The sequence below is a fragment of the Heterocephalus glaber genome, unplaced genomic scaffold (genome assembly GCF_053883595.1).
Source record: "Heterocephalus glaber isolate CG9 unplaced genomic scaffold, H.glaber_assembly_v1.0 deba00001150, whole genome shotgun sequence".
In the NCBI taxonomy this organism is placed as follows: domain Eukaryota; kingdom Metazoa; phylum Chordata; class Mammalia; order Rodentia; family Bathyergidae; genus Heterocephalus; species Heterocephalus glaber.
In genome coordinates this window covers 1,524,087-1,544,616 of record NW_028258204.1, presented here as the reverse complement: position 1 = coordinate 1,544,616, position 20,530 = coordinate 1,524,087, and the positions used below count along the sequence as shown (strand labels likewise).

The 20,530-nt window shown below is 44.3% G+C and overlaps 1 protein-coding gene across 7 annotated transcripts in view; it reads left to right on the top strand.

Moving 5' to 3' along the window:
- The window catches only part of Ercc6 (ERCC excision repair 6, chromatin remodeling factor), a 76,109-nt gene that overhangs the window by 37,279 nt on the left and 18,300 nt on the right, over positions 1 to 20,530 (top strand). For all 7 annotated transcript variants that reach the window (XM_004874530.3, XM_004874528.3, XM_021251932.2 and 4 more), the window contains 6 exons: positions 2,887 to 3,022; positions 12,153 to 12,323; positions 12,799 to 12,975; positions 14,413 to 14,529; positions 16,952 to 17,047; positions 19,969 to 20,184. In XM_004874530.3, coding sequence (XP_004874587.1) covers positions 2,887 to 3,022; positions 12,153 to 12,323; positions 12,799 to 12,975; positions 14,413 to 14,529; positions 16,952 to 17,047; positions 19,969 to 20,184 — 913 coding nt within the window. The remainder of the gene's footprint in view (positions 1 to 2,886; positions 3,023 to 12,152; positions 12,324 to 12,798; positions 12,976 to 14,412; positions 14,530 to 16,951; positions 17,048 to 19,968; positions 20,185 to 20,530) is intronic.

The following is a 20,530-nucleotide window of genomic DNA, read 5'->3' as shown; positions in this document are numbered from 1 at the left end:
CAGGGAGCAGAGCAGAGTACGCCTCTCCTTGCGGAGCTGAGGGCCCCTGCCTGGGAGATCCTCTTGACTTGGACATCTGTAGGAATTGTTGAATCTGTTGTGGCTGCTGGCTTCTTCCGGTCCCACCCTTGCTCCACAGCCAAGGGCCAGGGGCTGCGCCCACGTAGCAGAAGATGGGACGATTTGATGGTGGACAGAGACATCTTGTCATACTGGAGTGTAAGGATGAGCCTCCTTTCACTTAGGGCTTTGTCAAAGCCTCCATGTTTTTCTGTTGGAACTACCAGTTAATTTTCCTTTGCATAGCAGATGATTTAAGTTTAAGCACTGTCTGATTTACTCTGTATACATAAAATCTCAAAGTTCAGGAGTGATTTATTGAGCTATAGCAGGAAATAAAAAAATCACACATGATCCCCAAACTCAGAATAATTTCTTTGAACAGTTTGATATATTTTAACCCAACCTTTAAAAAAATGTTTCCACATAATAATACTCATTTCTTACCTGCTGTGCTCAGAAGTAGCTAGGAGGGGTGACAGTGTGGGATCCTGACTGGCCTGGGTGCACTGAGGGAGGACTCCTGGAAGCTGTGGTCTGGAGGATGAATCAGTGGCATCTGGGAGGGGGAGAGGTATGGAGAAAGTGACAGCTAGACTCAGAGGACCGTGTACCTCGTGGGAACTGAGGACCACTCCAGCTGGCTCGGTTCTGGCTATGGCAAGTGCTGAGGGTGGCAGTAGGAGGGGCAGAGGTCAGAAACTCCAGGCCTCACAGGCCAGGCCAAGAGCTGTGGGCATCCAGTGGAGGTCTTAGTGAGGAGATGTGACATCAGTTTTCTCTCAGAGATGATTGTGCTAGAAGGTGCCATGACAAAGATGAGAGTTAGAACTGGACGAGAGATAGTGTCAAAGGAGGGTCCAGTGGCTTGGAGAGGGACTGAGGAAGTGGAAGCCATGGGAGTTTGGTGCAGGTTGTTCCCAGGGGAAAGCAGGAGGGCTGATCACAGGGCAAGGCCTGGACCTCAGTTTGGGCCCCAGAGAGTGGTGATGCTTCTGTCACTGGGTTGGGAAGCAAGTCAGTGTGGGTAACATGTGCTGCCCAGGGCACATCCGCATCAGCACTGAGATGTGCAGGGAGGGAAGCTTGGGGTTCAGGAAGATCTGGCTGTGCTCAGATTTAGCATCCCAGGTGTTCACAGAGAGTTGAAACTGGGGATCAGTGAGATGGCAGGAGAAGTAATTCACATGTGCTTCGTCTCATGAACTCATCCTCCTTGTTGGCTGGAGGTGGGAGGGAAGGAGAAGGACGCTTTGAAGTATTGGTGCTAGCTGTCCTAAAAGGCAGGGAGCCAGGTGGCCTGCAGGGCCTCTTGGCCTCGGTTCTCAGCTGCCTCTTGTAGTGTGAGCTTGTGTTGGTGAGTTGTATAGTTGGTTTTGACTTGTCCTTCATCTTCGTCTTTAGCCCTGACTTGTCCTGATCCTTGGCTGTTGGGCTGTATGCAACAGGAGGGAACAAGAGAAAAAAGTCCCCCAGCCTGGAGTGTGAGAGCTTCCTTCCTGGTTGGTCAGTCCCACTGTCTGGTATTGTGGACTAGCATGCTGTGCTCTGATAGGCTTAGGGCCACACTGGTGCTTGGGCCCTGTGTTGGGGGATGGTGTGTGCTTGTGTGTGCAGTGGCTGTTGTGCACACTGGGGCTCTACTGGGAAGGACAGAGGAGAAGGTTGTTCATACAGTGGCCACCTGTGTGTCAGGGAATTGAGGTGATTCCATAAAGAATTTTGCTTTTAAAAATTTACTGTGATTTTTTTTCCCAGTGTATTCTTCAAAACAATGTTAATGGTTACAGGATATTCCACCTTAATGAACTCTTCATATTTACTGTATCACAGTGTTCAGTAATTTAGTGTTCTAGTTACCCCATAAGGTCAGTACTGTAAACTGAAGGTGAGAAACAGGTCCAGAGAGGTCAGATAATGGGTCCAAAAGCCCACAGTTGGTGTGTGCAGAACCGGGATTCAGACCCAGGCTGTGCTAACTACTGGCCTGTGCTGTACTGAGACGTGGGAGCTTGTTCAGCCGTTGCTATGTCTGGACATTGCAGTGTGTCCTGTGCATAAGCACCTGTCCTGGGGTGCCAGGTCCCCGATGATTGCTCCTGCTTGATCTGCTCAGCTGCTTTCACATACCATCCTTGTGGGCTCGAAAGCCACTGACATTACCCCACCATGTTGTCAAGGGGAAGGAGACCGCACAAGCACCAGACCCCTTTCTCAGCAGTGCTCTGTCTCCTGGGGACCATGTCACCTTGGCACACCAGCCTCTGAGCCCCTGAACATGGGACTGTGTCTACTTGCTTTCTAGGACAGTGGGGATGAGCTGAAATTCTGTGGGTTGAAAACTCCTGGTAAGACCATAGAGCAGTGGTGGCAAACCTATGAGACTTACATTGTGGTGTGCTATTATCCTTGAAAGCTCTGCAAGGTTTGCCATCACTGCCATAGAGCTTCAGGCAAGTTTAAGATGTTTTGTTCACTTAAGATATACCATATAATAACATCATTAATCTGGAATAGCAGGGAGAGGAAAGAATTTGTTATATATGTATTTGTTTGATTTTTTTCTTTGCTATAGAATGTTTAATGTATTATTTGGTTTTTTTCTCTTAATTTCTGCATCCAGTAATTGGACTCATAAAGATTTTACTTACTAGGTTTTAACCTCAATAGCTTCTTTGTTAATGAAAATAAAAATAGCAGTCAGTTCTCATAGGTTGTATTTTCTTTTTTGAACTGTTGAGAGTTTTTGTTTTTTGTTTTTGGCAGCTGATCACCTGATATGGGATCTTTCATGGTTGTGTTTTCTTCCTGGACATTTTGGTGCAGGTTCGAGGGACTGGGCCCCACTATTATTGTCTGCCCAACAACAGTGATGCATCAGTGGGTGAAGGAGTTTCACACGTGGTGGCCTTCCTTCAGAGTGGCGATTCTGCATGAAACTGGCTCCTGTACCCACAGAAAGGTAACAGTGTGATGCTTTAGTACTTCACATGTGTTTTGTTTAAAGACCTTCATTTTACATGTTTGCTTTTTCTTTGAACCATGTACTGGATATTCCCAAGTTTCATTTTATGCATTTAAACTTGTTTTATAATAATTGACTTGATTTAGAGCTCTGTATCTTCACAATTACACACTAGCCCTATTGTTCTAACAGTTTCTGATGGCACTGTGACATATTTGTTGTCTAGCAAGTCACAGCTGAACACGGACAGGGTACCACAAGCCTGTGTGTAGGATCACAAATCTGGTAGCTTCTATGACAGTTAACTGGAGGGACTATGGGCATCAGCAGCTTGAAGCAGCTGTAGGAAAGTGGATACAAAAGTAATTTGTGGGTTGAACATCCCTAACCCAAAATCTGAAATGCTCCCCAATCTAGAACTTTTTTTTTTGGTACTGGGGATCGAAGTTGGGACCTCGCGCTTGCAAGGCAGATGCCGGAACCACTGAGCTAAATCCCCAGCCCCAATCTGAAACTTTTCGAACACTGACACAACACATACCCAGTAAACCCACATCTGACCTCATGTGATAAGTCACAGTTGAAACACAGGATTATAAACCATAAATGAACTTCATTTTTAGACCTGGGTCCCAGCCCTAGGATATCAGGGCACGTCTTTAGACATGGGAAAATCCAAACTCTGAAGCACTTCTTCAAGCATTTCAGATATAAAGAGCACTTACCTGATAAATGCATTTGTTAATAACTTTAAATCATGTTCTTGATGAATGGAAGAAAAAACTTGCTATTTTGAGAATTTTACAAGTCTTACTGCTTTTCAGTTATGTTGTGTTTTGCTCCTGAATCCTAGATCATCATGTGTTGAAAGTTTTTCCTCCCTTATTCCTAGTTTGGTTAGTAGCCATTGTCAAAAAGAACATTTGTCTTTGCTCTTGTGAGCACCATAGATAGGTATGTTACGTGTTTCTTCTCATCTGTCTCAGCAACATAGACCGCACTGTGTAGAGCAGGCCCAGTGTCTGTGTCCCAAGTGCCCCCCAAGCATTTGCTGAATAAATAACATTTACACAGCTTCACCACAATTGCAGGTTCTGTTGCTGACAAGAGGTAGTAGTTTGCTGTGAGTTTATTCTTTCTTTCCTGGGTCTTCTGAGCTCTCAGGTGAGCTCTCCTGAGCCCCAGGATGCAGCAGCCACTGTAGGGACCGTGGAAAGTTCACCTGAGTGAGAGGTCTTGGGAGCCGCTCAGCTCCGGAGTCTGTGAACTATGCCTGTCTGCCTTTCAGATTCCCATATGTTCATGATCATGGGTCAGCAGAGTTTCTGATAGATTCAGAGTTTCTGAATCAGGAATATCGATAGTTTGGTAACACAAATAAGGCGAGATGGAATCTTGCTTGTACTAGCTCTTATTGTTAAGACCAACTAACTGCCCAGAATTTTAAAAGGTAAGTAGAAAACAAGAGAATTAATGAAGTAGGGTGAATGCTGTGATTTAAAGGAAAGTAGTTTTTACCTGTACAAAAATAATAGCAGTTTCGGTTGTTTCTAGTCAAACTATAAATTGCTGAAAGTATCCCCTCCTCAACCATGTGAAACTTTTCTGATTCTGTTTTCATTTCCATTATCTATTGACAGCTCTTAAAGTTTTGCATTATAAAATCCTGGATTCATGAGTGGATATTTGTCTTATGAAGGCAGGTTTTTTCCTATGTCCCTTTTTATCGTTTAATTTCCTTTTGGGTTAGTGAAGCACGTGTATTTCCCAGGTATTTCCCACATTCCCTGGATGGTACCTGGCTGTGGTCCTGCTGCAGGTAGAAGCTGAAGAGCACCTTCCTATAAACCGCACACAACAACCCCTAGCGCAGAGATGCAACTTGGAGTATGGTGATAGCACTTGCTTCCCTCTTTGGAGGGCAAAGCTTGAAGGAGTAGGCATTTCACTTTGGGTGACAGTGGTTCCACAGTTGCTTGTCAGTTTTTCAGTGCCTTCCAGGTTACCTAGGGCGTTAACTTGGAATTTTTTACTGCTAAGGAAAAGCATCATTACCATTTCTTTGTGTTTTTACTCTGATGCTTAACTCCCTACTGCTCTTTTCCCATGATAAAGTATCTCAGATCTCTGTAGATGTAAGATGTTATACGAAAGGTTGAAAAGATGTGCATTTGTGTCTTTCAAACTATATTGTTGACTAAGAGACCAGATCACTGTATTATTTACTGTTAATGTTAGTATCAGTTTATATTTCTGGAGGTGATGTATCTGTATGTACAGATCTTTATCATCATCTCACACACAGCTTACAAATCTATTGGTAGAGTGCATAGAGTCTATGTTTCTTATTCATGTTTCAGATAGTCTGTCAATGCTGGTTTGTTCTGTAGGCCAGCATCTAATTCCAAGCTTCTTTTCCTCCCTTATCAGCTGTGATTTCTTTTTCCACAGGTGAGCTTTCCATGCCCAGTGCTGTTCTGTCTTAATTTAGTGTGGCACTCTGGCATTAGGGACATTTGGTATTGGACAAAACAGGAATGAGAAATTTATCTAGAAACATTTAAAAGAGTAACAATAGCTATTGTTTTCCCTCTCATTCAAATGGAGTATCTTTATTTTCCTAATGCTTTGTTGTAGTTGGTCAGACATAAAATTTCAAAAATTTTTCATTTAGAAAGCGGATGTCATATGATCAGTTTCTAAAATAGTGCACATCTATCATTCTTCTTCCCCCAATTGCATTTTAGCTTCCCCTTTTACCATTTAATACTAGATTATCTTTGTTAATAAGCTCTTTGATTGGCAGCATAATTTAGAATTGTCAGATGCACACTCAGCAACCATGCAAAAAACTATGTATCTAATAATAGTTTCACATGATCAAGTCTGGTAAAGAAATTTTCAAAACCTCTTTTAGTGGCCAGTGGAAATCTCATTTAATAGGATCTTAAGTTTTTAAAATTTCTCATTGTAATTTGTGATCTTTTTTTTTTAACAGAAAAACTTTAGGTGAGTTGATTAGTATTTGTTGAACAACTATAAACACTATATTCCAGATGTTTGATTTTTTTGTTTGTTTTTTGAGACAGGGTCTTTCTTTGTAGTTCAGGCTGGCCCTGAGCTCACTATGTAGCCCAGGCTGACCTCGAACTCGAGGCGATCCTCCTGCCTCAGCCTCCTGAGTGCTGGGATTACAGGTGTGTACCACCACGCCCAGCTCCAGATGTTTGATATTGTTAGGTCGCAAAAAAATGAATATGATGGTTTTAACTGATCTTGAAAAGCCAACTGTTTTCTTGGGGAAGAAAAATACATGAAAAGATAATGAAAGGAGGCAGTCTTGGATGCTTGTCCCATGTCTCACAGTGGGTGGTGGCATCATTAGCACTGTGTCATAAAGCTTATGTAATGACTAAGAACCCTTTCTCATTGTGCCAGAAGAGGTACAATGCTAAGTTGCTTCTATGCTGACCTGGCTGTCCTTAATCTCTCCTATCTTTTTGGATCCAATGATTCTGTGGACTATTTTAGAGAATCCAAAGAACTTTGTCTCATTTTGTTCAACTCATGACATTTAGAGGCATAAGAGAGACAAAAGCAACCATGGCATTAAGTTTTAAGGGCATAGGTTTTGTAGTTAGTACTCCAGGGTGTGAGTCTCAGATCTCCCATTGTGTAACTTGTAAGACGTCAGGCAAGTAACTTTGTTTCTCAGAGCTTGGCTTGATGACCTGTGAAATGGGCATTTTCTGATAATTTTGGGAGGGTTTATTGAATAAATGTGTGTGCACGGAGAGATTAATATGGCCCCGATACCTAAGTTACTCAAGTGTTCCTTTTTTTAGAAATGAAGCACACAGGCTTCTTCATCTCAGAAATGGAGAAAATGCCGAGAGAGGCATTGCTGCCAGGTTCAGTGTACAGGCTCGATAGGAAGTTCACCCCTGCTTTATCAGACATGTTCATGGTTATTCTGCTTTTCTTATGTCCAGATACATTTGTTCCCAAAAGGAAAAAATGAAATAGATGTTAAAGTTTTTTGTGGGGAGTGCAGGGTATGGCTAAAAAGCAAACCATACAGAAACTTGGCCCTCTGATGTCCATCGTGTGCTCTTTAAAAAGGTCTGTTTTCTGAGATACTAGACCAGAAAGAGTTTGGCCTTTTAAAAAGCTAAAAGCTGGTCAAGTAAAAACAAAAGTTGAAGGGGAGCCACGCAGTCCCTCAAGTGTCCACTGTATTTCAGACCCATTCCAAGTACACAATTACAACCCAAGATAGTGCAGTTCCTATTAGCTTTAGAGTTGGTGTACACATCTGATAGAAGAAATGATAGATACTCGGCTTGTTCTCAGAGATATATTGTAGAATTGTGTTGCTGGAGTCCTTTTTTTCTTCATTGTCAGCATAAATCCTTGTTTATTAAAGATTTAGCTTGAAGGAAATTTTAATTAATTACAGGTGCAGTAAATCCTGCCTGGGAAGCTGGGCTGTGTTTGCTGTGAATGGCCTTCATGTGCCTGTGCTTCACCCGCTCCCCACGCCTGACAGTGTGATTTATGGCTGTTGTTTTCTACCAGTCCACTGTTTGCCCTCTAGGAGGGATTGGTCTCCTGAGCCTCCATAATAACAGCAGCACTTCCACAGACATCCTTTAATGACAACAGCCCTGCATTCAGTAAGTCAGGCTAATTGCAGATGTACCCTATTAATTGCAAAAACTAGGAGAGGTTACATATTTTACAAGCTTTTAATTTGAAACCGCCTGAGATGATTTGTCTTAAGTGTTTGGATAGAGACGTCTATAATATTCAACAACTCACCATTATTGAAACTCCAGTCTAGGCAGTCACAGAATCCTGAGATTGAATCGGGTGAAGACAAATAGTCTTGGATGTGTTGGTACCCAGTGGCTAAGTGGAGATTATATTTTCAGTAGGAACATTTTGCACAACCTATTCTTTCTATAAAATCATCTTCTAAATTCTTGTGAATCATTGTACATCTTTCTGAACACAGTAAGAATTTTATAATTTCTATAGCTAATATTACAGAATATTCCAGATAAACTTTGATCTTTAAGCAAGCTGAAGAAGCTACATGTTGCTCCAGTAGTATATGTTTGAGCTTGGCGTCCTGTGTATCTTTGGTGATGCACCCATCTGCACAGATGACATCCAGACACACTTCTGGGTATGTCCTTGAGGCTAACGGGGTGACCACAACAAGGCTGTGCGTTCAGGGGCTCCAAGTTATGGAGTTCCTGAGCAAGTGAAGCTGCATTTGCAGTATTTGGCTGTGCACAGTGGACATTTTATAAATGTGGATGGTGATTTAACTTTTTTCAAGCCTAGGTAGCTGTAGTCGCTGTCTTCTCCCTGCCCCTGTGTGCACAGCTCACACTTGGAGTGGACCTGGGTGTGGAACAGCCTTGTGGCTCACTTGCTGCCACCTCCTGCCTTACCTGCTGCCATGGCTTCTGGCAGCCCTGCTTTTCTGGAGGGGAGCATGGGGACAGAGTCAGGAACTGCTGCCTAGAATCTCTGTAGAAAATTCAGATGTGGAGGTGCTATAGAAATCAGCTCTGGCTTGTCAGAGTTGCAGGCCTGGCCGGGGAGGTACTGGAGTGGTGCCTGCTGGTCTGAGCAGTACATTTTTACACTGGGCACCAGCAGCCAAGGAGCAGCATGTAGTCAGGGGAGGTACAGGTTCGCAAGGCTCTGTGGCCCAGTGTGGACTGCTGTAGTTGTCGGAAGGTCAGGTCAGGGAAGGGTCACATCAGGCGTGGCCTTCAGTGTGGTATTGTGCACGTGAGAGCAGTCACAGTGACAGTGCTGCTCTCACCTGTTGGCCCTGGCCCTTCAGCATGTCCCAGGTATTGAGGTCAGTCTGTGAAGCAACTTCATTTGCTCCTGGAATGTCCAGTGTATTGTGACACATGAGAAGACAGTCCATTCCCCTCCCCACTGAATTCTGCTCCTTCAAAATTTGTCTCCACCCTATTTGTACTCTTTTATGCTCTGCAGAATTAAAACATTTTAATTCTGGTTGTTTTAAGGTATTAACAAAATTGTCATTTTTTTTGATGATTTTGAATTCTGTACAACAATTTATATGAGATGGGTGTGATTCCATGATTCTTTTAGGCTTCTTGATATTTAGCTGTTCTTATAGTCCTGCGATAAGCCTTATTGGGTTAGAGCACTGTTGGAGGACCTTTTAGAGACCCAGTACCCGAACTGCAACCCCAAACCCACTTATTGATCACAAAGTGCCAACATGGCAACTAAACCTGAAAATCCAGTGCTCAGCTGCTGGGGCGATTGGGCTTGTGTGCCGACAGAGAGGACTCTGCATGCCCGCTGCAGCACATGTGTCATAGGTTCGACATCTTTGCATCAGCATATTGGTAGTTCTTATCTATAAAGTAACTGCCCTCTGTTGAGGGTGTATGTGCACATCTGTGGCTTTGAACCCTGGGTTTGCTGGCCATGGCCCATTGATCTGGGGTATACTCTTGTCTCCTTCTGCATGTGAGAGCAGTTTGGATCCCTGGTCCTCTTCCTGCATTGCTGGGAAGCCTTCAGTTATGGTGGACTCACGGATGTAGGAGCACAGCATGTTCAAGTTCCTCAGGGCCGGGCTGGTTTTCCTTGGGTCCATCTCCACTTGGGTGATGGATGTTGTAACTCCTGTCTTGTCAGTGTTCCAGTTGTTTGATGTGCTGTGCTGATTAGCATGCCGAACTGCGTCCTCTACCTCCATGACTGTGTTTCTTGACATTTCTAAAGCTGTACATGTGTTCTTTGGACTTCTCAAAGGTTGGTTTTCATCTTTCAAAGAAATATTTTTTATTTTTATTAGTTCTACCGGATTTTTTAAGATTTACTAATTATTGTTTTTTTCTCGTCAATTTTGTCGTTTTCCATCTTTAGCCCATTGAGCTGGCCGCAGGTCGTGATTTCAGCCTTTCTGAATGGCGTCTTTGTAAGGAATGAGTATTCGTACAGTCTGGGCCTGTGCTGATGCCCAAGTCATTTGCATCCCACTGCTGTAACTTTTTGTCCTGTTAACCTTACTCTATCTGTACAAAATGCAGTGGTCAGGTCTCTGGGGGCCTATGATGTGTCCCTCTGTCCAGGCAGCATTTCAGGGACTCGCTTCTGTCTTGTGCTTTAAGGCAGGTAGAGGTTCGTGGCTCTTCCCTGTTGGTATATCTTCCCCTTGACAGTATACAGTATCCTCTTTATTCCTTTCTGTTGTCTGATACTGATACTGTGTTGCTAATCCTGCCTTTTTACTTTCTATTTCCTTGTGTAGCTTCGTTAATCCCCACATTTCAACTTCATGCTGGCCGTGTTGCCTCTCCTTTCAGCACAAGGCCAGACTATACCCCACCCCCAACCCCTGCCCTGGAGGTCTCGGTGCTGGGAACTCACAGTCCTGCAGTGCCCTCCGAGGACCTTTAGTCTGAAACCTGCCACTGTGTTTGCTGTTTCCCGTTTTCTCTTTCCTTGACTTTTACTCATATCTGTTATTTTTTCCCTATAGTTGTACATTGTTTCTTTTCTGGTATATATATGGATCTAACAACTATTAATCAATAATAGACTTAAATTCTTGACAGAGGTATTTTAATCTATTTTTCTCACACAGTTAAGAATTAGGCAGTATCTATTACCTGGGCCCTATCCTACCCTTGGACAGGGTGGAGTTTTTACTACACTTTTATTTTCCACTAATTTTAGTCCAGATTAGGAATTACAAAGGCACTTAAAAATACGTCCCTTTTTATATTTTGGGTTGTTTCTTTATGGTTTCATTCTTGTTGAGAAGTGTCTAATATTTAGACCTGATGGTTATGTTTGAATGGTGTATTTTAAGAGCCAGTATATTGCACATACAATTTTCCCTGTCTGAGCCTTCGTGGTGCAGTGAGAGGAATGTGGCCTGAGACTTAGCAGTTGTAGCTTTGGCGTGGTTCCTTTCTGCCTCTGAATTTGGACTCCTCCCCTTGCAGGCTCCCTGACTTGGTGCTCTGGTTATGAATCTGAGCTACAGTTTGCTCGTCTGTACAGTGGGGTGAGTGGCGGTGGCTCTGCCCTTGCACAGGATTGCCGTGATGCTGTCTATGAGAAGCGTGCAGCTGTGTGGGGACAGCACCGCCCGGGTCTTGCGCAGGGCCCGCACCCTGCACGTCCCTCCATCTGTGCTGTGCACATTCTGGCGAGCAGCCTCCAAGTGGTTTGTTTCCTAACTTCTTGTTTGAAGCTGGAGTTTGTTTTTCCCATTGAGAATGCCAGCTGGTGTGGATGGGTAGAGCATTTAGGGCCTGGAATTCTTTCCCCCACTCAGAATTATGTACAGCTGCTGACATCTTTAGCGTAACAGGAAAGATGTTCAGTGCAGACAGAATTATTTTCTCTGAAGGGAATCTTTCCTTTCTCTGTTTTGTTCTGACTAGAAGCTCTGGCTTGCTTGCTTGCTTCCTTTCATTCTCTCTCTCTGTCTTTCTCTGTCTCCCTCTTTCTTCTTTTTCAATTTTTGGAATTCAGACATCCTATAGGATATGCCTAGGGATAAGTCTTCTTCAGTTTTTGCCTGACATGCTAGAATGTTTTTCCCTGTAGACTCAAGTCTTTCCTCAATGTTTGGATCATTTTTTTTTAAGTCATTGCTTTTATATCCTTTCCATTGAAGCCTCCTGGAATTTATGTTATATCTTATAAGAACTTCTGGACTCATCTTCCTTGTCTGCTTAGGTTATCTTGCATCTCTTTTAAAATAATCCTCTTTCATCCACTTAGTTGTTTTAAGTTTAACAAGGATGGGCACAAATGTTTTAGAAAAATAAAAATTAGTGAAGTGTTTGATTTTATAATTTATTACCTCTTTTGAGACCCTCCCCCCACAGTGGGAGTCTCAGGGTTTAACCTCACAGATTAAACAAATGTAAAGTGTATTTCCCATGCCGATAACACATTAGAGTTGTGTGTATCATGTTTATATTTGCACTTTTTTAGGAAGTGCTGTCAGTTGTGCCATGATTCAAAGGGTATCATTTTATTCATGTCCGTTTTATTTCATTTCTGATTTAAAACTGAGTTTATTATTTTATTATGCTTTTAGGAGAATCTGATTCGAGACATTGCCCATTGTCATGGCATTTTGATCACCTCCTACTCCTACATTCGGCTGATGCAGGATGACTTTAGCAGGCAGAACTGGCACTATGTGATCTTGGATGAAGGACACAAAATTCGAAACCCCAATGCTGCTGTCACCCTGGCTTGCAAGCAGGTATGACCCACGGGGGCTTTCCAGGTGGGTAACAGAGCTTAATTAGGAATAGGCTCTGGTTTCAGTAAGTCATTCAGCGTCTTTACTTATGCTTTATGTAAGGAGCTGAAAAATGTACATTTTGCCTCAATGCAGAAAATTCTTTACGCTTGCCCATAATCATATTTTTAAAATTGTGGTTGCTCACATTACAAAATGTCTCTTATAAGGGTTGATAATTTGAATGTTACCACATCCAGCTCTAATCTTTAATATTCAACTTGAATGATAAACAATATTTCCCCTCTTTTCACCTGAATGTAATGAGAGAATTGTAATTACTAAAGCGCCCGCATGTTAGAGAGGACCACTGGCGAAGAGCTGAGATGTTGAGTCAGTGTGCTGATTAACATTACATAGGAGTGTTTCCAGGTAGGGACTGTGGTCATTTGTGAAAGGCAAGTTTAATAGAAAGGTGCTTTCTTTCCCAAAATAGTTCCGCACACCTCACCGGATCATCTTGTCAGGCTCGCCGATGCAGAATAACCTCCGAGAGCTGTGGTCGCTCTTTGACTTTGTCTTCCCGGGAAAGTTGGGCACCTTGCCCGTGTTTATGGAGCAGTTCTCTGTCCCCATCACCATGGGGGGATATGCCAATGCTTCTCCTGTGCAGGTAACAGGCAGCAGGTGACGGGATGCTTCAGTGTTTAAAATGTTCCTGCTACTACATTTAATACGTTGTAGTCAGTTGCTTCAAAATGTAAGGAGAATGATCACGCTTATGAATTGCTGTCTGATAAAAATCAGAAAATTGTTTCTGTTGACAGATTGTATTTGTCCAGATACATTTTTAAAAAATCACAAGAAATATTTACTCAGCGGAAACCCCTAAAATAAAACTTATCTTTGTATAAAAATGAAACAGTTGTGGTGTTAGTTGTTCCTGGGACATTTCTGTCAGATAAGGAACAAAGGACTGTCACACATGATCACATGATCAGAAACTATGAGCAAAAGCAAGCGAATTGTGGACAGTGCACAGCTCAGGTTGACCTGGGCAGTGTATCTCATACAGGAGCTAGAGGCAAAAGAAAGGCATGTTCAGGAAGACAGAATGAGATGTGTCCTGTGGCCAGGTTCTGGCAAAACGGGCTGTGAGGAGCGAGGCCTTCTGGGTTAGGTGTGAGCACAGCCATGTTGTGTGGTGGGGCAGTGAGCGACCCACTGGACTGGGATGGGGATGCCTATTGAGGTGGGGCTGTGGGCAGGTGAAGGAAGGCAGAAGTCCTTGGGGCAACAGGACAGGCTTTGAGCAGGCTGCTGGAACATGGCTCTCAGAGGTTGCTGAGAGGGCTGTCATAGGAGGGAGGGTGGCAGTGAGGGACCTGTGGGGCTATTGGGGATGAGAGTGGTGGGCTGAGGAGGAGTGGGAGCAAGAGACCCATGTGGCATTTGTAGGCAGGACAGGCAAGATGTGGAGGTTACTAGAATAATGAAATGGAATAGACATGGTGGGACATACCTGTAATCCTAGCTACTTGGGAGGCTGAGTCAGGAAGGTTGGCCTCTCGTGTGCCTGTGTCATTATGGAGCTAAATGGCCTGTCTCAGACCAAGCGACCTTTCATTTCGGGATCACAGGCTTCTCTCACGCTGCTCTCTGTGGTCTCCAGTGGGCAGTCATCTCTGCTGATGAGCTAGTGGCGCCTACCACCACTGCCTCCCCACATTTTTGATCTTCTGATCTTCAGCCTTGCAGTATAGCGGTTGCTAGAGGTTGGTCAAGACCCTACGTTAGAGTCTAACTGTGTAACAATAACTAAAGCAAGTGTAGAAGAATAATAATGCACGAAATTATCAGGGTTTTTGTTGTTGTTATACGTTTTGGTAAGATAAGTTTTTGCACTGATAGTATTATTATGAAAGCTACTATCCTTTGGAGTATACAGAACTTATGTGAGTTTTCCCAAGCCATTTTCCAACCATTTTTAGCCAGTTTTATACAATCATTTATCTTCTTTTTACTTTTAAGCAGTGGTATCAATTGAGAGGTAAGAACAAACACATTTCTTAAGCATACAATAATTTCCTTCCCTTTTCTTTCTTTAAAGGTTAAAACTGCTTACAAATGTGCATGTGTCTTACGAGACACCATAAACCCATACCTGCTGCGGAGAATGAAGTCAGACGTCAAGATGAGCCTTTCTTTGCCAGATAAAAACGAACAGGTCTGTAGATACATGGCTTTGCTCAAACACACACAGCTATGCCTGCCTGCCCCTTCCCTCTGATTTTCTTGTGAGTACTGACTGACCAGACCCACAGGCTGGTGCTCTGTACACATCTGTGTGTGGTGGTCATCCCTGCTGTGGCATCTGTCTTCAGCGGGATTCTTCCTCTAGGCTTCAGTTCCCTGTGTTAATACATGTATTCCTACAGCTGCTCTTCTTAAATGTCTGCATTTCCACTCACCTCCCACTTCATGGTACATAGTGTATTAGATCCCAGCCATGTGCCTGGCATGCTGCTAACTCTGGGATTCAGCCGCGAGCACAACAGATTTTGTCATCAAGGAGCTCACATTCATTCTGGAGGGGGAAAGTCACAAATAAGATGGTTAAATGTGGAGAGACATGAAGAAATGGGTTAGAGGGATAGGGAGTGTTAAGGGCAAGGATTTGTGCAAGTGGGTTTTTTGGTTTTGGTTTTGGTTTTGGTTTTTGTACTAGGACTTTCGCACTAAGCTGTGTACCAAATCACCATGTTGCCCAAGCTGAGCTTGAGTTTGCATTCCTCCTGCTTCAGCCTCTCAGTGCTGGCATTACAGGCATGTGCCACTATAACTGGCTTGGAAGTGGGCTTTGTATAAAGGATGGTTAGAGACACCTCTGAGTAGAGACCTGAAAAAGGTTCAAGAGCAAATCATGCAGGTTTTGGAGAAAGAGCTTTCAGGCAATAGACTGGGGTAGTGGGGTTGGTCACTTGCAAAGCAGCAGGGAAGCCAGTGTGGCTGAGTCCCCAAGCAAGGAGAGCAGCAGAGGAGGAAGTCCGGTTTTGGGGAGAGGCCAGATCATGAGAGCCCACTGGACTTGGAGGAGACTACATTTTACTTCTGCAAAGAAGAAATTCATGGTAATATCCTGAGCAAAGGACTGATGTCATCAGACATAGGTGTTAAAAAGATCATCCTTCTAACTTCCATCCTGGTGTTCTGTAATCTACTCAGTGCTCACAAGCAAATCTATTGTAGATTGAGTGGTGAAACTAAATGACCTTGCACATCTGTTGTCAAGGCTGCTTTCATTGTGTCCTTTCCCTTCTGCCCATGCTCATCTCCACATCAAGCCCATCATCTTCACATCCTCCCAGGGTCCTCCCCTTGCTGCTCGGTCCTCAGGCTGTGGTCCGGTGAGCTGTGTAGTTCCAGATCAGCCAGTACCCTGGATGCCTCTCTGTTTTCATTCTCACTCTTGCCTGCCTGTTTCACGTCTACAACTCTGCTCAGAAGCTAGTGTCATTGGTGTCTGGCGGTCTTCCCACCAAGACACCCTACACCACTCAGTATTGTGGACTGTTGCTGGACTCATCTCTCAGCACACCTTCTCCGTCCCTGCTCACCACCTCCTTAAAATTGCTGTCTCGCTTATTTGCATCAGCTCATTGTCACCCTGGAATCCCAAACTGTTCCTTCATGCTGTGGCCTGGGCACATCACTTCTGTTTTCCTATCCTATGCCCCTGTTCTGCCACCCTCACCCCATACCCATCACACACATGCATGCACGCACACAGCGCACACACACACATACACAGGAAAGTTCTGTCCTAAGATCTGCCAGGTTGTCTCCTAGACTAGACATTCCAGAGGTCTGGTCATTGTGTACCCATCTTAGGGTCCCTTGTAACTGCTGCCTCAGGAATCTGTAGGCAGAGGCACCTGTGAGTAATTCATGCAGTTAACTTTGTACTTGAAGGGAAAAACCTTTTTTCTGTTGCCATTGTAGTTGAAGGTCTGAGTGTGAATTTTAGAAATGAAGAATTTTTAAATCTCAGGTTCAGATTTAGCTCAGTGGTTCCACCAACTGCCTTGAAAGCACAAGGTCCTGAGTTCAATCCCCAGTACCAAAAAAACCCCTCAGGTTCATGTTTTCGAAAGATGACCCAGACCATGAGTGAAAGCACTGTGGGGGGAAGAACATGAGTGCAGAGGGATGAAGTTGGAGAAAGAGAAGAGTGTCAAGAAGCAGAAAGTTAGCAAACACGTGGCATGGGATACTTGGATACTTGGCACAGTTGGACTGGGGGCAGGGCTCGCCCTCAGAGACAAGTCTAGTGACTTGTGAACCCTGGGATGGGGCATTCCAGGTGGGTGGATGGGCATGACAGGCTGAAGTGCACCTGGTCCTGAGCTTGTGTGTGATCAGGAAACCAGTCTGGAGGGGCTGCTGGGCCGCGGGGCAGGGCCCATAGGTAGCTGGACACAGTAGTGGAGAAACGCCCTGCCCGGGCTGGGCTATGTTGTCAGTGTTAGTTGTTTTAATAAGAGGTATGTTGTTAAATTGCATGTATTGTAGACTTTTGATCAGAAACCTTATTGATGTTTTAATTTATTCTAATAATTTTTTTAAAGTTATTTTTCTTTCCCCAATAGGTCTTATTTTGCCGTCTTACAGATGAGCAGCATAAAGTCTACCAGAATTTCATCAATTCCAAAGAAGTTTACAAGATTCTCAATGGAGAGATGCAGGTGAGCCAGAGATGGAGCAGGAGAGATGAGCTGTGGACCGGGTCAGGGAGGAAGGCATCATCTCAGTTCACTTACATGGAGCCTGTGGGGTGGACACACAGATCCGCTACAGCATTCAGGGGCAGAGGAGGAGTGACGCCCCAGGGAAGAGGCAGCCCTGAGCTGTGCAGGGGGAGCCGGGGCTGGGTGTCAGGTGCGCTGCTGGATTTTTCTGGAATTAGGACCAAAAGCCTGTTTTATCAGGAGAAGGTTATGAGAATTCAGGAGTTTCATCAGTTTGTCAGAGAACCCGTGTGCCCTGTAGATGTGTATGAACCACTACATCATAGAAACCAGGCCTCACTCTGGCTCAGAAGTGTCTGGCTGTAATTCTCCTGGTCCCAAAGTGGGAAGGGAGCATCTTTGCCATCATTCTGTGCCTTCTGTACTGCTCAAGTTCTTTCTCTACCATTGTCCGAAATGTGGAAGTTACTGGGTGGTGTCTTCTATGAATCATATGAATGTAGTAGAATTTGGCTTTGTGGGCCATCTTATTCCTGTGTGTCCCCGCACACTTTGATAGGGTGGGCACAACTCATAGCAACGTTGCAGACCTGCTGGGTCTAGGGCTGGAAGCTGGGCTGCCGTGGGTCAGGGGCTTTTTATGACTCTCTTGAAAACATTTTGGTGAGAACCTCAGTTAAACTTGAAGCTCTTCCAGTAGTGAGAGAACACACATTGAACTGGAGCACAGTCTCTCTTTTGTCTCCTTGCGGTGCTGCTGACCTGAATCCCATTCTGCATTCTAGTGAAGAATAGCTCTGTACAATGGTGTCTGTGATGGTGTGGCCTGCAGGGACTGGGGATCCTTGCAGAGTCTGGGGAGTCAGCCTGGACTGCTGGGGTGAGCAGGCACAGGAGGAAGAGTCATTTGTGCACATCTTTCTGCCCTGGCATCGTGGCTACGGGCAGTGCTCAGCACTGAGTGTAGGTACCTGTCTGTGCAGTGGGGATGTGTACTAGGCTTGTACTCAGAGTTCAGTCTAAAGCTGTAGGCAAACTCCTCTCCTTTTCTATGTATAAGTACCTTACCCTGTGAATTATGTCTTAGTGATTTGACACATGCGATTCCTAGAAGCAAGGAAAGGCACTCCCACTGCCACCTCTTGGGCAGAGCCGTTTCTGTGAGGTACTCTCAGAGCACCCCTGCAGAATCCAGTCCATTTACCCTCCTGTAGCAAGTGTACACTTGCACACCCACCACCATGCTCAACTCTGCAGCTGTGGTCCTCACCTGTCCTCTTCGGAGGCACAGTGAGTAGCACTGTGCACTCAGAGATCCCCCAGCCTTACTCCTGTGCTTTGAGCTTGCTGGAAATGAACAGCAGCACAGCTGTTTTGTTCATGGCACCGAGTGCTTATTTTATTATTTTATTTAACTGAATATATCACTAAAATACTTTTTGTTTTCTTTTGGTAATGGGGATTGAACTCTGGACCTTGCACTTGCAAGGCAGGTGCAGCACCACTGAGTTAAATCCCCAGCCCCCTAAAACACTATTTTAATGTGTAACCAGAATTTAAAAATGATTAACGAGACATTTTACTCTTTGAGTTTTTGTACTGTTTTTAAAATTGAGAGTGTATTCTACACTTGCTGCACATCACCATGCAGCCCAGCCACACTTCACATGCTCTGTACTGCATGTGGCTGGTGGCTGCTGTATTGGATGGCATAAGTCTAGTGGGAAAAAAACAAGTTGGAGATGGCTGTTGGGAGAGTTTTGACAGTATTCTTAACTTGCTAAGATCCTTACTCATCTAAGTGCTGTTTCCTAGTTAAAATTGCCATACCCTGTGATTATTAAGTTATGAGTTTTCTTTCACACTTGAGCTTGCATGCCAGTGGTTTGCTTTGAGTCACACTCTGAAAGCTGTGAATGCTTGCTCATTCTTACAGTTCAGTTAGGGCTGTTGGTGGGTCCAGGGCCAGGGCATGCTCACTCTCACCCTTTGCTTTTGATGCACGAGCCACAGTCCACATCTTCCCACACTGATTCGGTCTCTGAGGCAGTGGTACCATGGAAGTAAATGAGTTTTAACCTGACTCATACCTTAAACTAGAACTTTTAGTAAGGTGCTTATGTATTTGATAATCCCATGACTGATTTCTGCAAAGTTAGACTGGCATGGGTGGTATTTCTGTTCAGCATTTTCAAAGTGACTGAGTGTATTGGTCAGCTTTCTGTTGCTAGGGCAAAATACCTGACATATGCAATTGAAAAGAGAAAAGGCTTATTTTGTCTGAAGGTTTCAGTCCATGGTCAGCTGATGCCAGGGTGGAAACATCATGGTGGAAGGGCGTGGTGGAGGAGAGGCAGCAGGGGAAGAGCCAGAGAGGAAGGAGGCTGGGACAAGGTATGGCTTCAAGGTGCTCCTCCAGTGACCTGGTTCCTCCACCTGTGCCCCACCTCTTTAGCTCATCAGCTGTGAACCCATCAGTGGACTCATCCACTCTTAAGGTCTGCACCCTCTGATCCAGTCACCCTCTAGGCCCCTCTGAACATCGGTGCATGTTGGATCAAGCCCTCAACACACAGTCTTTGGAGGACACATCATACTAAACTATGACAGTGTTTCTTTGTATCAAGTCCATAGTGCTATGAACTGTGTAACTGTTTTCTAGTGAGGGAAAATCCGTTATCAGCAATTGAATATGGACATGTTCAGTCCAGTAGAGCTGTTTTATTTCCTGAGAAGTTATCTGGTCAGGGGAAGATGAGTAAACACCCAACGCCTAACAATGCTGTGATTAGGGAAGAAGCTCAGAAGCTGGTGAAGAATGACTTTAATCCATGTCACATATTGAACAGCCTCTTTCCATTCCATCCTTCCTTATCTCTAAGGTAATCTGTGTACACTTATGTTCTTTTGCATTGCAGCTTTTCTCTGGAATTGTAGCTCTAAGAAAAATCTGCAACCACCCTGATCTCTTTTCTGGAGGCCCCAAGAATCTCGGTGGTCTTCCAGATGATGAACTAGAAGAGGATCAGTTTGGATACTGGAAGCGTTCTGGGAAGATGATTGTCGTTGAGTCTTTGCTGAAAATATGGCACAAACAGGGTCAGCGAGTACTGCTGTTTTCTCAGTCGAGACAGGTGAGTGTGCAGACTTCAAGAAACAAGTCGCTCCTTAGGGCTTATGACCTTTAATTTAAAAAATAAGCTATGACCTAAGGTAATGCTTCCAGAGCAAGGTCTTCCATGGATGCAAAATAGCAGCCTGCAGAATCTTTGCAGGGTTGGATTCTTCCCTGGAAATGGTGACCAAACTTGACTTTTTAAAAAGCCTGTGATGTGATGCTGGTGTCCGGGTGAGTTTAGACCTGAGTTTAGGCTACTTACAAAAGTTGTAAGAATTAACTGTAAGAAATACCAAAAATATTCTAACAGTTTCATTTCTCCACTCTAGAACAAGAAACTCTTTTTGTACAAGCCTACCGGG